Source organism: Hemiscyllium ocellatum, chromosome 13 (assembly GCF_020745735.1).
Source record: "Hemiscyllium ocellatum isolate sHemOce1 chromosome 13, sHemOce1.pat.X.cur, whole genome shotgun sequence".
NCBI lineage: Eukaryota > Metazoa > Chordata > Chondrichthyes > Orectolobiformes > Hemiscylliidae > Hemiscyllium > Hemiscyllium ocellatum.
In genome coordinates, this window is record NC_083413.1 from 49,603,589 (window position 1) to 49,620,830 (window position 17,242).

The following is a 17,242-nucleotide window of genomic DNA, read 5'->3' on the forward strand; positions in this document are numbered from 1 at the left end:
TTGTGGGAAGGGTGTGGAAGCTTTGGAAAGGGTTCAGAGGAGATTAACTAGGATGTTGCCTGATATCAAAGGAAGGTCTTATGAGGAAAGGCTGAGGAAACTGAGACTGTTTTCGTTGGAGAGAAGATGTATAAGATATCAAGATGTATAAGATAATCAGAGGGTTGGATAGAGTGGAGAGTGAGAGCCTTTTTTCTTGGATGGTGGAGGTTAACATAAGGGGACATAGCTTTAAATTGAGGGGTGATAGATTTGGGACAGATATCAGGGGTAGTTTCTTTACTCTGAGATTAATAGGGGTGCGGAACAGCCTGTCTGCAACAATAGTAGACTCGCTAATGTTAAGGGCATTTAAATGGGTATAGGACATACATATGGATAATAATGGAATGGTGTAGGCTAGATGAGCATCAGGTTAATTTCACAGGTCAACACAACATTGAGGGCTGAAGGGCCTGTGTACTGCACTGTAAGATTCTATGTTCTAAGATGTCAGGCTACAATGGGAGTGAGGGAAACACTAATATTCCCTTTGACAGGGTTCTTAGATGGAGTGATGCCCTTGCTGCTACAGCTGCCTTTCAAAGATCTCATAATCTGACATCCATTACTCGCATTAACTTGGGTATGACCTGATGGTGTTAGTGCATGGATAGTCTGGAACTTGGATGAGGAATGGCTGAGGGGAGAAAGTAGGCCCACTAGCAGCCTTGTCATGATCTCCCAGCTCCGGGTTGGGCAGACATCAGCTGAGGGCTGCACATAGAACATGCACATGCACAAATGTACCTAGAAGCATATTGCAGCCAACTGACATCATGGACCACATCAGCACATGTACCAAGGTCATTTTTGCATTGTGGTTAATCACTCTTTATAAGTAGCGAACTAACGTTGTGAAATCTCAGTGGTCATATAGCCCCACAAAATAGTTGCAGACTATTAGCTTTTGACATTTACCCGATCATTGCTTTTCATGGTTGCTTCAATTCAACTGAACCTTTGTAATGATTTGCTCTAATGGACTAAGCCCTTGACTTTGGTTTGCTAGTTTTACACATCATTGAAATGCCTTCATTGTGTTTTTGTGCACAATTGTTATGTGGAAGTTGTAAGTTTCTAAAGAAAAAGACAGATGCCCATAGTTCCCATGCAAAGCTCTACAAATGCTAATGGATAATTTTCTAACTTCCAGCTTCTGCCTGGTTCTTTCAGCTTGCAGCTCTAATGAAAACTTGACTGTAAAGCACACAAGATTTGTTCATCTGTTATTGAGTAGATCACATGCATACAGCCATTCTTCTGATGTGCACTCCTGGTGAACAAGACTCACAAATTTGCCAAAGTGCAAAATATACTAAAGTGTCGATTGTGAGAAATACAATTTCAGAAGTGACAAGTAAACCAAAGCAGCAAATTGTGACACACCTGTGGTGTAATATTTTCATTCTAATAAAAACAGTTAATCAACTGTAAATATTTTTGAACCTTCAAGAATGTGGCTGTTTAGCATCCATGTGGTGAAGGAGTTGCTGAACTGCAAGGACACAGACCAGGGAGCATTCAGATTGCGATGATGGTCCGAAGAGAAAACCAGTAAAATACTGGTCATATTTAGAAATGGACATACTTGTCATACTGGAGCTCCACTTTCAAGTGTACAAGATGAATTGAACCAGTATGTCGGGGTCTCCTGCATGCTTTGAGAAGGCTCTGAGAACTAGGAGCAATCTCAGACTAAGTTTGGCAGAAAGCAGAGAATGGGGATAAAAGGGTCCTTCTCAGGATGGCAGCCGGTGACAAGTGATGTTCCGCAGGCTCAGTGTTGGGACCACAGCCTTTCATTTTATAGATTACCAATCTAGATGAAGGGACTGAATGTATTCTGGCTATGCTTATAGACAATCCAAAGATAGGTAGAGGGACAGGTAGTATGAGGATGTGGGGACACTGCACAAAGATTTGGACAGGTTAGGAGAGTGGGTTAAAAAGTAGCAGATGGAGTACAACGTGGGAAAGTGTGAGGAAGAGTAGAGGCATGGACTATTTTCTCAATGGGGAGAAAATTCAGAAGTCTGAATTGCAAAGTGACTCAGGAGTTCTAGTCCAGGATTCTCTCAAACTTGCAGGTTGAGTCAGTAGTTAGGAAGACAAATGCAATGATGGCATTTATTTTGAGATGACTGGAATATGAAAGTAGAGATGTATTTCTGAAGCTGTAGTCAGACTACACGTGGAGTATTATGTGCAGTTTTGGGCCTCATGTCTCAGGAAGGATGTATTTGCCCTGAAGCATGTTCAGAAGAGATTCACGAGAATGGTCCCAGGAATGAAAAGCTTAACATATGAGGAATATTCGAAGTCTGTAGGTTTATACTCAGTGGAGATTTCAAGGATGAATGGCCTGGACAGTGTAGTCCATTGGTAGGACAGACAACAATCCGAGGGCATAGCCTTAGATTAAAGAGAAGAACTTTTAGAATGGAGATCGGGAGAAACTTCTTCAGCCAGAGAGTGGTGAATCTATGGTATTCATTGCTACAGAAGGCTGTGGAGGCCAGGCCATTGAGTATGTTTAAGACTGAGATAGATAGGTTCTTGAGTATCAAGGTGATCAAGGGTTACGGGAAGAAAGCAGTAAAATGGGGTTGAGAAATTTATCAGCCATGATTGAATGGTGGAGCGGACTCAATGGGCTGAATGGCCTAATTTCTGCTCCTGTCTCTAATGGCCTTTGTCCTAGAAATAGGATCATTGGGAGGGGAAGTGGTGGTGGTTTTGGGTGTGGGGGGGGAGTTGGTGGGGACAGATTTGTTAAGAGCCCACCTCCCAACAAGTGCCAGTGAATTAGCAGCTGCCAACTCTTACAACCAGCAGTACCATAGGGAAGGTGGGTGACAGGATTGCAGAACTATTCTGGGTTCTAAAGAAGAGACATATTAGACTCAAAACTTTAACTGTTTCTCTCCAACAGATTCTACCAGACATGTTGACTTTCTCCTGCATTTTCTATATTTGTTTTATCTTTAATTGCGCTATTTTCCAGGACTGCCTTTGTTAGAAATTACTCTTGGCAACGTAGAAAACATAGCATTCCTCTTTAAGGGCAAAAACCCTGTGAAAATTCAAATAATAGAACATAGAAAAATATAGCACAGAACAGGCCCTAAGGCCCACAATGTTGTACCGAGACTTAATCTTAACGTACAAACCCCCTACTCACTGCTATCCATGTGCATGTCCAGCAGTCGCTTAAATTTCCTCAATGACTTCGCTTCCACCATCTCAACTGGCAACGCATTCCAAGCATTCACAACTCTCTGCGTAAAGAACCTACCTCTGATGTCTCCGCTATACCTTCCTCCTAATATCTTCAAACTATAACTTCTCGTACCAGTCAATCCTGCCCTAGGGAAAAGTCTCTAGCTATTGACTCCTTCTATACCTCTCATTATTTTGTATACCTCGATCAGGTCTCCTGTCTTCCTCCTTCTCTGCAGAGAGAAAAGTCCAAGCTTATTCAACCTTTCTTCATAAGGCAAGCCCTCCAGTCCAGGCAGCATCCTGGTAAACCTTCTTTGCACCCTCTCCAAAGCCTCTGTATTTTTCCTATAGTAGGGCGACCAGAACTGGACACAATATTCCAAGTGTGGTCTCACCAGGGACTTGTAGAGCTGCAGCAAAACCGTGCAGCTCTTAAACTTGATATCCCTGTTAATGAAAGCCAAAACACCATATGCTTTCTTAACAACCCTATCCACTTGGGTGGCAACTTTGAGGGATCTATGTACTTGCACACCCAGATCCCTCTGTTCCTCCACAGTGCCAAGAATCCTGTCTTTAATCGCATATTCAGCATTCAGGTTCAACCTTCCAAAATGCATCACTTCACGTTTATCCAGGTTGAACTCCATCTGCTATTTCTCAGCCCAGCTCTGCAAGCTGTCTATGTCTCGCTGCAGCCTGCAATAGCCCTCTATACTATCGACGACTCCTCCAACCTTTGTATCATCTGCAAATTCACTAACCCACCCCTCAACCTCCTCATCCAAGTCATTTATAAAAACTTCAAAGAGCAGAGGCCCAAGAACAGAGTTCTGCGGGACCCCACTCAACACTGTCCTCCAGTCAGGATAAAGTTGTAAGTATATTATTTTCATATATTTCTCCTCTGCCATGTTTGTGAGTTCCTAGCTGTTCAGTTGTGCTCCTTTCTCTGTTTCATACCCAATGTGAGCTGTAGAGATCCAGATCCACTTAAGTTTTTATCCTCAGTTATCCTTAGAAGATTTTATCTTTGCTCATAAGAGATGATGGTGAGGGTGGGGGAGCAGATAAACAATCATTAGGAGATTATGAAAACTTGCTATGTTGAAGACATTATCAAAATAAAATTAATGCAGTTTAGAATTGGCTACTCATAAAAATAACAGAAAGCAAATCATGAAAACTGCAATGTGCACAGGGAAATGTTTATTTATTTATGTGATTGCAGTGGTCTGTAGCATACTTAGGCACTAAATTGTACTGTAATTTTCACCCATGAATAAACCATGTGAGAATGGTTTCAAAGTACAAACTGTACCTTTAAATTCCCCAATCAAAGTCACTTTTGCTCCAAAAAATAACAAATTGAGTGACCTTCATAAACTCAGAGAACACAAATGAAAATATCCACAAGTCATTTCTTCTCATCCTATTGGGTTAAGCAGTGCAAACTGTGACCTTTCAAACCATAATGCAAATAATCAATGCATCCATTATTTCTAGGGCCACTTTCTGGGGATTTGTCAGCCTTCAATCACATCAATTTGTTCAACACCATTTCTCTACTAATACAGATTTGCTTCAGTTTCTCTCTCTCACTAAACCCTGTGTTTGCCATCATTTCGGGTACATTATTCATGTCCTTCTTTGTGAAGACAGAGGGCGAAGTGTGAATTTAGTTTGTCAACTGTTTCATGTTTCCCTGTTATAAATTTGACTAATTCTGACTGTAAGAGATCTACATTAGTTTTCACCACTCTTTCAGTTCCGGTCACCTGACTACAGGAAAAATGTGATACCACTAGAGGGACTTACAATGGTGATTTACCTAAGATGTTGCCTGGGATGCAGCAATTGAGCTTAAGGAGAAATAAGATAGGCTTGGATTGTTTTCTCTAGAGCAGAGAAGGCTGAGGGGGGCCATGATTGATGTGTGTAAGATCATGAAAGTTATAAAGCTGTCATAAAGCCAAACTGAGACATACACGAGAATTCCTAGAATCATGGCATTCCAACCGGAACTCTATCAACAAACACATTAACCTGGACCCCATTTACCACCCTCTGAGAAAAGGAACAGTAAATGATATCACCATAGGAAATTATGTCACCACAGGAAATGACATCACCACATGAAATGACATCACCAACCCAAAGAAACCCAAACATATAAATAGAAAGCAGAAATCATCAGCAGTGCTTCATCCGGAGGCTCACTGAAGATGTTACCTAGTATTGTGATGACACATCTGAAAATGAATGTTCCAGCTCAGCTCAATGAGCAAGCTTACATCCAGAACCTCAACCTGAGCTACAAATCTTCTCAAAACTCGCTAACCTTTAAGAACTACTTGAAGGAGCATTTGAAGTATCATAACATTCAAAAATATAGGACAAGTACAGAAAAATGGGATTAGTGCACCTTTAGTGGTAGTTATGTCAGTGCAGACTTGATGGGCCGAAGGGCCTTTTCTGCACTGTATTATGCTATGACTCCATGTATTACAGTAAAATCTCAGACTTTCCAAAAATTTTTTTTCATTTTAAAGCTGACAGTAGTCACTCTTTTATGATCGAAAAGTAAGGTTGAATTCCTCTTTCAAAAGCACAACCTGAAGGAGTGTCTCTGGCTTGACACCATGATGAGTTGGATACTTTAACAGCTGCTCAAGTTTTGTTGGGAGCTTCAACAGCACAACAACCTGGGCAGCAGAAACAACAAAGGCACCCTGACCCCATCGATCCTGCAAAGACTTGTGAATTTTAGGAGAAAGTTAAGCAACAGACTGATATATTATACACAGGATTGTACTCAAGCACAATCTTGAATGGATTGGCCTGCTGTATTCATTTCACACCATTATCATCAAGCCAGGGCATCATCAACCTTGGTTCAATAAAGAGTGCAGGAGGATGTGCCAGGAGCAACACTGGGAATATCTAAAAGAAAAGGTGCCAATCTGGTCACAGAGTCCTAGAGCACGGAGACAGGCCCTTTGGCCTAAACTGGTCCATACTGACCAAAATGTCCGTCCTTGCTAACCTCATTTTCCTGCACTTGGCCCATATCCTTCTAAATCTTTCCTGTCCATGTATTTGTCCGAATGCCTTTTAAATGTTGTTAATGTACCTGCTTCAACCACTTCTGCTGGCAGCTCATTCCATATGTGTACCACCCTCTGTTTAAAAAATGTTGCCCCTCAAGTTCCCTTTTATTCTTTCCTCTCTAACCTTAAGCTGATGTCCTCTGGTCCTCGATTCCCCAACCCTAGGAAAAAAACTGAGTTCATTCACCCCTATCAATGTTTCTCATGATCATATACACCTCTATAAGATCCACCCTCAGTCTCCCTTGCTTGGAAGAAAAAGGTCCTTGCTAGTTCAAGCTCTTCCTATAACTCAGACTATTGAGTCCAGACAACATCCTTGTAAACTCTTCTGCACTCTTTCCAGTTTAATAACCTCCTTCCTGTAACAAGGTGACCAGAACTGAACACAATATTCCAAGTGCTGCTTTACCGACGTCCTGTGTAACTGCAATGTAACTTCCTAACTCAGTGCCGTGGTGAAAGAACAGCACAAGACAACATGCATGCTAAACAGCAGAAGTGGCATACATCAATAGATAGAGTAAAGCAAGAGTTTGCAAAACAAGTTTACGGATGACACAAAAGTAGGTGGGAAGCCAAGTGGGAAGGATGTCTCAAAGAGTCTGCAAAGGATGAGCAATTGGCAAAGATTTGACAACTGGAATATAATTAGGGAAAATTAGGGTTGAAGTTATGTTCTTTGGCAGGAAGACTGAAGGGACTGAATGTTATTTAAATGGTGAAAGACTGCAATAAACTACAGAACATAGGAATTTGTGAGTCCTCATCCATGAATGACAAAATGCAAGCCCCCAAGTTGAGTGAGTAATAAGGAAGACAAAAGGATTGTTGACCTTTATCTCAAAGGTGTTGATGTACACAAGTAGCGACGTTTTGCTAAAACTATACAAGGCACTCATCATTCCCCAGTTGGAACACTGTGAATAATTTTGGGCCCCTTATCTAAAGAAAGGTGTACTGCTTTGGAGGCAGTCCAGAGAAGGTTCAGTAGGTTGATGCCAGACATGAAAGAGAAGAGGTTTGAGAAGTTGAGCTAACTGATTGGAATTTAGAAGAATAAGAGGCAACCTTATTGAAACATGGAAAATGCTTAGGGAACTTGATGGGGTAGATGGACAAAGGTTGTTTTCCCTCATGGGGGAGTCCAGAACCAGAGAATTTCTTCTCACAGACAGTAGTGAATCTGTGGAACTCATCAGGTAGCTGTGGAGCAGGATCATAAGACACAGAATTTATAGGAAAAGATTACAGTGTTGTGCAACTGAAACAATATATTGAACAAACTTAGATTGCTGTTAAGTCTTTCATCTTTTAGAATAGATTGCAGGTTTCAATTAATTAATATGTAAATTCCAAATCTGATAGCCAAGTCCAATACACATGAGGATGACCTCAACTGGGACCTTGGGTTCATGTCACACTACAGGTGACCCCACTGCACTCTATACACACACACAAAAGCACACATACACACAAGCACACACACTCCTACATGCTCACACACTCACGTAAACCTTCTCTCATACACGTTCTCTCTCTACATGTGCACATACACCCACCACATTCACACCCACACCCACACTCTCTCACAGGCTTATACTCCATCACACTCATACAGACACTCTACCAAGCATGCACACATGCAAAACACACACTCTAGCACACACACTCACATGCATAGACACACACTCTCTCTCCTTTGTGCACGCACACACACATATAAGTCCATGGGGTGAATTTGCATAGAGTCATAGAGATGTACAGCATGGAAACAAACCCTTCGGTCCAACCCGTTCATGCCGATCAGATATCCCAACCCAATCTAGTCCCACCTGCCAGCAACTGGCCCACATCCCTCCAAACCCTTTCTGTTCATATACCCATCCAAATGCCTCTTAAATGTTGCAATTGTACCAGCCTCCACCACGTCCTCTGGCAGCTCATTCCATACATTTACCACCCTCTGCGTGAAAAAGTTGCCACTTAGGTCTCTTTTATATTTTTCCCCTCTCACCCTAAACCTATGCCCTCTAGTTCTGGACTCCCCGACCCCAGGGAAAAGACTTGGCCTATTTATCCTATCCATGCCCCTCATAATTTTGTAAACCTCTATAAGGTCACCCCTCAGCCCCAGCCTGTTCAGCCTCTCCCTATAGCTCAGATCCTCCAACCCTGGCAACATCCTTGTAAATCTTTTCTGAACCCTTTCAAGTTTCACAACATCTTTCCAATAGGAAGGAGACCAGAAATGCACACAATATTCCAACAGTGGCCTAACCAAAGTCCTGTACAGCCGCAACATGACCTCCCAACTCCTGTACTTATTTTCCTGAATAAGGGAACAATCTGCAAGCAGTCAATGAAGGCAGTCAATCCATTTAGGGTTTTATACTTTCCTACCTTGGAAGTAGAACTAGTCTGACTCAAAATTCGTATACTGACAGTCTCTAACTTCACACCTTTAATGCATTATCTGAGCTGACATGTCAGTTTTTAAATAAAATATTAAGTTACCTTGAGAAGGTGACTTAAAAGAAGTTCTGGGATTTACATATTAATGAACCAAAACCTGCAATCCATTCTAAAAGATGAAAGACTTAAGAGCCATCTGGATTTGTTGAATATATTGTTTCAGTTGCATGACGCTGTATTCTTTTGCTATAAATTCTGTGTCTGACAATCCAGCTCCACAACTACCTGATGAAGGAGCGGCGCTCTGGAAATTAGTACTTCGACATAAACCTGTTGGATTATAAGCTTGGTTTAGTGTGATTTTTAACTTTGGCAACCATCCAACACCAGCACCTCCACATCAACACTGAGATAGACATCAGATTCCCACATTCCCCACTAAACCATGGGGAATAAAGCACAGATGTATTTGTTTTTGAAGAAAGGTCTTACTGCATTGTCTTTGATTATTTCATCCAATGCATAGTGGTTAAGGAGAAACATACTACAACTGTGGATGAAACTATTTAAGTTTTACATGAGGTATTTGGTATCCCTGATGTAGTCAATTCAGACAATGCGTGGCTGTTTGCTTCAGCTAATTTGCAACAACCAGTTCTGAATTTGAAAATGTCATTAAAAAGGTATCAGGAAGCAAACCCTGGGGTTACGACGGTTAATTTGTTCTTGAAAAATTCTGACTGCCGTACGGCACTGTTAAAGTATAGGCATACTCCATAGCAACGGTGTTCTAACAGCAGTAGAGTTGCTAATAGTCAGGAAGCTGAGGATGCAATTCTACATCTTACCAAAGAAGTTTGTTTTGCATTTATGCCTGTATGACTATCAGGGCATATGCAATAGGACAATAAACACAAAAAGTAAAGTATGACAATAAGTCTTCCTGTATGAGTTGGTTGTCACATTTAGGATAGGGATGTTTGGTTAGGGATCTGAACAGTAAAAGTACAGTCACCTAAAAAACTGCAGACCAGCAGAGATTGTATATTGTTCTTACTACAAAATGGGATCATATGATTGTAGGTCCATTGTCAGTAATTTGTCCATCACTGATTGATCGAGACAAACCCAATGTGGAAAGTGATAGACTTGAGAAACCTCAGACAGTGAGGCAAAGAATCAAAGTCAATGGTCTTCAACCCAATAAAACACCAAGTCCAATGAGAATGCAAACTGGGAGAATAATGAAACCTCTGGATCACCTGAATGTTTAAAATCAGGGACTTAGTATATTTTTGCAATATAATTGCAATAAGGTGATAAACGTTTTGGGGGTTAGGAAATGTTGAATATAGGTCTGAGAGGGTTTGAAAGGGTTAATACGCAGGAATTCCAGAAGTAACACCCACTATGATGATGTCATGTGGATTTGTAACCAAAACGCCTTGGGGTTTCAAAGGATTGAAACCTAATATCTAGTTCTCCTTAATGTAACGATCTCCATCAGAACAATGTAATCTGTGACTAGTTGCTAACGTGCAATAAACTACATTTTGTTAACTAGAACAGACACTTCTAGTTAGACCAGAATGTGGTTCTCCACTTACAGTTATTCAAGTAGGCGCTGTAGATTTATACATTTAAAGAGGATGTTCATAGCAAACTTCATCATGAAGAACAGCTCATACAGTGCACTGAGCAGCGTGCACACAACATCCACATACCTGATATTCCAGTAATGGGACAGCTTTTGTACTGTTAGTAGCTGGACTCTCCAGAAAGCAGCTGGTAATAGTTTTTAGCCCAGGTACATAAACTTCCTCCAGCGTGGGTTGAGCATTTTTTCTGGATGAGGTGCACCTCCTAGTGGCTTTAATGTTATAGCAGGCTCTGACTCATCAAATTGCAAGCAAGTGAGGATGAATCTTGCCATTTTTTGGCAGTGTCCTTTTCATCAAATTTCATTGACGGGTTCGCTCTATGAGACCCAGAGAATTTTCTCGGGTTATTGTCATAAATGTGCTTCATTAACTATCTATGCCAAACGTAAGGCTTCCCTCTTATCCAATGCTAGCCTGATTCTACTACCTGCCGTCACTGTAAGTACATTCACTGCCCACCATCAGTTGCATTGGCACCATATCTATAACATCATTGCACACCCAACTTTATGCTGACATTCCTGTGCTGCCCTACATGGGTGCATGCTATGTTCCTGGACATGGTAGATAAGGGCAAATTGGTGGCCAACTTTGCAGGCAGGGAGCTACAGGTTTTGGTGGATAGAATGTTGCAGAGGAGGCCATACCACCAGATCCTGCCAGCATGGTTTGTGGTCACCAGGGTCAATCATCCAGAACAATGCCCAACAATGCTGCAAATAATCAAGTTCTCCACTGCACCAGAGTAAGTGCCACTGTCTTCTCCCTGTGACCTCCCACTCACTCTATCTACCTCCTACCAAGGCTCATGATCTACCTCTCTCAGAATTGTGTGCAACATCTTCCCTCAATTGCTCCTATTCACCCAAACACTCCATACTATTAATGCTGTGATTTCTCTGCCTTATCATATTTCTCAGAAATCTTTCAAGGCACTTTATGCACAATTAATAGTGACTGATAACAACAAGATAACAGTGAGTAAGTAAGTAAGTTCACTGGCTTTATGGCCAGTTATTCTGTTTTTAATAACAGTTGTAGGAAGACCATTGTCCAGAACATTGGAAGAGCTCACTGCTCTTTAATACGTTTCCAGGAGACCCTTAAGGCCCACATAAAACACTGCAATGGACAGACAAGACTTCAGTTTAGTATCTCATCTGAAAAACAGACTCAATAAAATAAGTAGTTAAGTGAAAGATCAAATGTGTATTAATAAAAGAGTTTGACATAGTTTTTCACATAACTGATGTTTCATTAAAGTTACTCAGATCTTTTCATTTGGCCCTTTTTTGCTAATGTTGCTTTTGAAAATAATATTTTGTTTTACCTGTTGTTCATGTTAAAATAGTATAATGTATTCATTTCTAGTTCTTGAAGATATTTTGACAGTATTCACCATTTTAGACTTTTTTTTCAAACTGGGCACTTTTTTTATCTTGTGTCACGTGTACAGAGTTAGGAGAAATTTTGGTTCTGAAAATTGGACCTTTAAAAATGGTTGCCTGTACTTCTGATCTTCAGACTAGTGGCTGGGCTGGATTGAGGATCAGGTCTGGAGAACCAGAAAGAGCCAAGGAGACTACCAGTTCACAAGGGGGGTGGGGGTTGTGTAAAATATTGCCTCAGGGCTCTGGCACTATGTTCAAAGTTCTAAAAAAATTAATATATAACATATACCTTCTGCTTTCACTCCCTTACCCCATTTTCCATGCCTTTTCTGTGCCAACCAATTCCTACACCCACCCTCGTGAACTCTTATAACCCCTGTACCACTCTCTGCCCTTTTATCTAACCCTTAATACATCTCATATACCCTATTCCACTCATGATATGCAAATATCAATCTACCCATATCCCATGGATCTCATACCCCATTTACCCCAAGGCCCTTTCTAACCATACGTGAAGTCAGTGCCAACTCATACCCTTACTCACCATCATCCATGTTAATTCAGCTGTTATGCACCATGAACATAAATTAGGAGGCTTCCTGACAGAAACTCAAGTTATTAGCCTATTGATGATATTACTATTCAAAATATATTGATACAAAAATGTACAATACATTCAAATGCTTCACTGAAAACTCTTATGAAAACAACCACTTCAGTGAAGTACATTGACTTATGTAAATAAAATCTATCAAGTGCTTAACCTCTTTTGTCAACAAATATTTCCCTTCATTATGCAGTTGGAACTGTCCATCAAGAGACAGCACATTGGGAAAATGAAATTTTGGAAATCATTTACCAGTACAAAAGCTGTAATTGTTTTATGTGAATTTACTAGCACCACCCTTTTTATCAGAGGGGGAAGGATTCCTTGACAACATTGCCAGAATGATTTTATGCACTTTTTATGCTTTTTCACAACCTCAAATGATACTTCCTCTGCACCAGAAGATGCCTTATCTCCATCAAAGGTGCCTTGGATCTAAACAAGTCTGCTCTTACCTGGTTATTTAAATGACCAGCTGCTTCCAGGAGCTATATATATGCAAACTACAGCCCAGCTACATCAATCCTGCTCTAGCGAAAATTGAAATTCTCAGTTTGGGGTCAGGACTTTGAATCCCTGACTACATCCAGCACTGTCTATCATGGTGGTAGTATTCTCCATCATGACAAAAATCAAGACCTAGTCGTAATCTTGCAGCAGTAGCAATGATATAGGCAATAAGCATAACGTTTTGAAGGAAGTCTGGAAAAAAAAAGCACAGAAAGAGGTCATGAAGCCTGTGCTCACATTACTTCTTCAACTGGAGCTAAATACTTCACGAAAATCATCTGTCGATTTCCCTCTTCCTGCTGTGATTACCATTTCAACTTAGAGTTTGTGCATTATTCAGTAAGAACAGAATTTGAACCATGTCGAAAAAGAACTGGAAAACCAGCAGCTGTAGCCATTTCTTTTCCAGTAGTAAAGCATTATTTGTAATATACTGTTGCTAGGAAATTGATTTTGTCTGGTAAATTAGATATATATTCCCTTCCCTGAAAATGAGCTGTAATTTTAAATTCTAGAATATAGTATGGTAAACGAGTGTGATAGTGGTTATATTTCAACAGCATTCTATAAAGGACATGGCTGGGGAGGGGGGTGATGGGCAAGTTTGACAGATGCAAAATCAGCCTGGGTTATCTGAAATACAGTGGGACTTCTGACCAGATCGACCATCTATAAACCTTTAAAGCAAAGGATAAGAACAGTTCAGCATTGTCTTGAAAAGCAAAAAAATCTTCAATTTACGAAATTTATTTTGGATTTCCCATTAAGTGAAATAAACAGAATTGTGAATATATGGAAAGGAAATTTAAGCCACTATCAACTCCAAAATTACATTTGTGTCAAATGGAATGTTTCATGTATTGCAAAGGGTGAAGAAACTAACGTTTATTTTTTGTTTTCCTTTCACCACCATCCCCTTCCCCACCTGCAAACTTAATGTAGAGATTGTCCGGGCAATGACATACGTGATAAACCAAGGAATGACCATGTATTGGGGAACATCCCGCTGGAGTGCCATGGAGATTATGGTATCCATCTTTCTGTAATTTATTAGTTTAAGCATATCAATAGTAATTTACTATCTTCAGCAAGAAGTGACAATTCGAATTGATATGTGTGATCTAACCTGTATTAGCAGATTCTCAAATACCACTATTAAGGAGACAAATCTCCTTAAATTTTAACTGGCATTTATATGAAGAATGCATTGGAATTATAAACTGATTTGAATGTATTTATTGGTTACATTAGAAATACCTATCCTGTCACACAATTTCTTTTAGTCAACAGGGTAAATATTTGTTGTCTATTCACACTACAGTGTTATTTCAGTATCTTGACTTTTCATTGTTCAAAATACATTATTTGGCGTGGTGGCTTAGTAGTTAGCACTGGCAGGGATCTGGGTTTGATTGTAGCCTTGGATGACTCTGTGGAGTTTGGATGTTCTCCCTGTTTCTGCGTGGTTTCCAAAAGGTGCCTTGGTTTCCTCCCAAGTCCAGGGATGTGCAGGTTAGGTGGATTGTCCATGCTAAGTTGCCCATAGTGTCCAGGGATGTGCAGGTTAGGTGGATTGTCCATGCTAAGTTGCCCATAGTGTCCAGGGATTTGCAGGTTAGGTGGACTGTCCATGCTAAGTTGCCCATAGTGTCCAGGGATGTGCAGGTTAGGTGGATTGTCCATGCTAAGTTGCCCATAGTGTCCAGAGATGTGCAGGTTAGGTGGACTGTCCATGCTAATTTGCCCATAGTGTCCAGAGATGTGCAGGTTAGGTGGATTATCCATGCTAAGTTGCCCATAGTGTCCAGAGATGTGCAGGTTAGGTGGATTGTCCATGCTAAGTTGCCCATAGTGTCCAGGGATGTGCAGGTTGGGTGGATTGTCCATGCTAATTTGCCCATAGTGTCCAGAGATGTGCAGGTTAGATGGATTAGCCATGCTAAATTGCCCATAGTGTCCAGAGATGTGCAGGTTAGATGGATTGTCCATGCTAATTTGCCCATAGTGTCCAGAGATGTGCAGGTTAGGTGGATTATCCATGCTAAGTTGCCCATAGTGTCCAGGGATGTACAGGTTGGGTGGATTGTCCATGCTAAGTTGCCCATAGTGTCCAGGGATGTACATGCTAGGTGAGTTAGTTGTGGTAAATGTCGAGTTATGGGGATGGGGGTGAGGGTTTGCTCTGGGCGGGATGCTCTTTGGAGGTTTGGTACAGACTTGATGGGCTGAATGTCCTCATTCTGCACTGTAGGGATTCTGTAATTCTATGACCTGACTAGGTAAACAAGGTAAGTGAACTCCAAACGCTAACTACTCTATTGATTTATTTCTGGAGCTAGCAACTTAACCACCAAACAATGGCATGATAAAATCAAAAAGTAGGATGTGTTGGACACTTGACCAAGGTAATATTTTGTAAATAAAATTCTATACAAGCAAAAGTAGAAAATGGTATAAATCTATACCCATCTGAAAGACTAATGTAGGTTGGGAGTTTGGCTGTAATTTTCACTGGCTCTTTGATAGAATTTTGATGGAAAACTATATTTCTCTTTCTAAGAATCTCATCTGAAGGAGGCTGTGAACCCTGATTGCTTGTACTATTAACAACATCAATATCCATTTCTTACATTAAAATCTTTCTTCAAATACCAACTGACAAAGTCAGGAAAGGAAATGATTCCTCTTATTGATTTTAAAACCATTGATGGGAGAATAGTACCCACAAATAGTTGACAAATATTAATGGTAATACATTGCACACAAGTGAATAATAGCATAATTTTCATTTCACTTCCCCAGCACAGCTCCATCCATTCTGATTTTTTAAAGGTTTCTGATGAAAATCATGCATTGACCAGGAGTAGTCACTTCATCTTTTGTTTCATAACAATATTACTAGATCCTGATTTTAATCTTTTTGACAGTCTATCTTTTACTAATTTTCCTCAGGAGGCCTACTCAGTAGCAAGACAGTTCAATTTGATCCCTCCAGTCTGTGAGCAAGCCGAATATCATATTTTCCAGAGAGAGAAAATTGAGGTCCAACTCCCTGAGCTTTATCACAAAATCGGTGAGTACCTCCGTTATAGTTAGTTTACTGAGTCAGCCAGGGTATAATCCACGAGTTTGAAGGTGATCAGTAAGGGAATCAAGAGTTATGGAGAAAAGGCATGGAGAGGATTTGAGGATTATCAGATCAACTATTATCTCACTGAATGCCGAAACAGGCTCGATGGGCTGAATGGCCTAATTCTTCTCCTATATCTTATGGTCTAATATACAGCATTCTGAGTGTTGAAGAGACGTGTTCTGTTTCAACAGTGGCTGATTGAATAGGCAAAAATTTGATCCCAATATAGGGTCGGAATGAGGCAGGTAGGCAGCTACATAATTTTAAATTGCTGGTTGGTGTGTTGCTTTGCCAAACCATGAACCATTTTGTTGGAGCCATATTAAGGGCAGGTAGGTCGTTTGCCAACATAAATAACAGACAGTTGCAGCCATGAATCAGCAATGATCAATTAGAATCTGTTTCAATTAGAATCCTTTCCTTGAATCTAATTAACTTCGCAAAATGAAAACTAAAGCACTAACTATTTCACTGGCTACTTCTTTTAAGACTCAAGGATGAAATCAATTAGGACCTGAGGACTTGCTAAATCACAGTGCCAACAATTTATTTGGTATATAGCTTTGGTAATTGTAATTTTCTTGAGTTCCTCCTTCCCTTTCAATTCTTGATTTACAGTTATTTCCCAGATGTGAGCTGTCTCTTCTCCAGTGAAGGTTGATGCAATGTATCTGTCTACCTTCCAATTGTTTATTATTATCATGACCACAATTGGAAGCATAAAGTTGGACATTGACTTAGAAAGAAGAGAAATAATGTTGTCTGGATGATTCCATTATCAGTATGTAAATCAGCCAATTATTGGCAACAAGGAAATAATATCATATGAATTATAGATGGTCACCACTTGCACTGCTCTGTCATTAGCTTTGTGAAAATGGTATCTCACTCTTAAACTCTCTATAATTTTCATGATGTTGTTGCATTTTTATGTTACTTAAAATGTTAAGCATAGTAATTAATAGAGTAAGTACACTTTTCATTCATTCTCTAATTGCCGTATGCTCTGTCTTAAGAAGTGTTGTTAGCCTATTATCTGCTCAGAATACTGCTGAGAAAGGGTCACCAGACCCAAAACATTAACTTTGATTTCTCTTCACAGATGCGGCTAGAACTGCTGAGCTTTTCCAGCAATTTCTGTTTTTGTT

At 40.3% G+C, this 17,242-nt stretch overlaps 1 protein-coding gene across 4 annotated transcripts in view; it reads left to right on the top strand.

Moving 5' to 3' along the window:
* The window catches only part of kcnab1a (potassium voltage-gated channel subfamily A regulatory beta subunit 1a), a 311,661-nt gene that overhangs the window by 274,904 nt on the left and 19,515 nt on the right, over positions 1–17,242 (top strand). For all 4 annotated transcript variants that reach the window (XM_060834161.1, XM_060834163.1, XM_060834162.1 and 1 more), the window contains 2 exons: positions 13,904–13,989; positions 15,914–16,034. In XM_060834161.1, the coding sequence (XP_060690144.1) occupies positions 13,904–13,989; positions 15,914–16,034 (207 nt within the window). The remainder of the gene's footprint in view (positions 1–13,903; positions 13,990–15,913; positions 16,035–17,242) is intronic.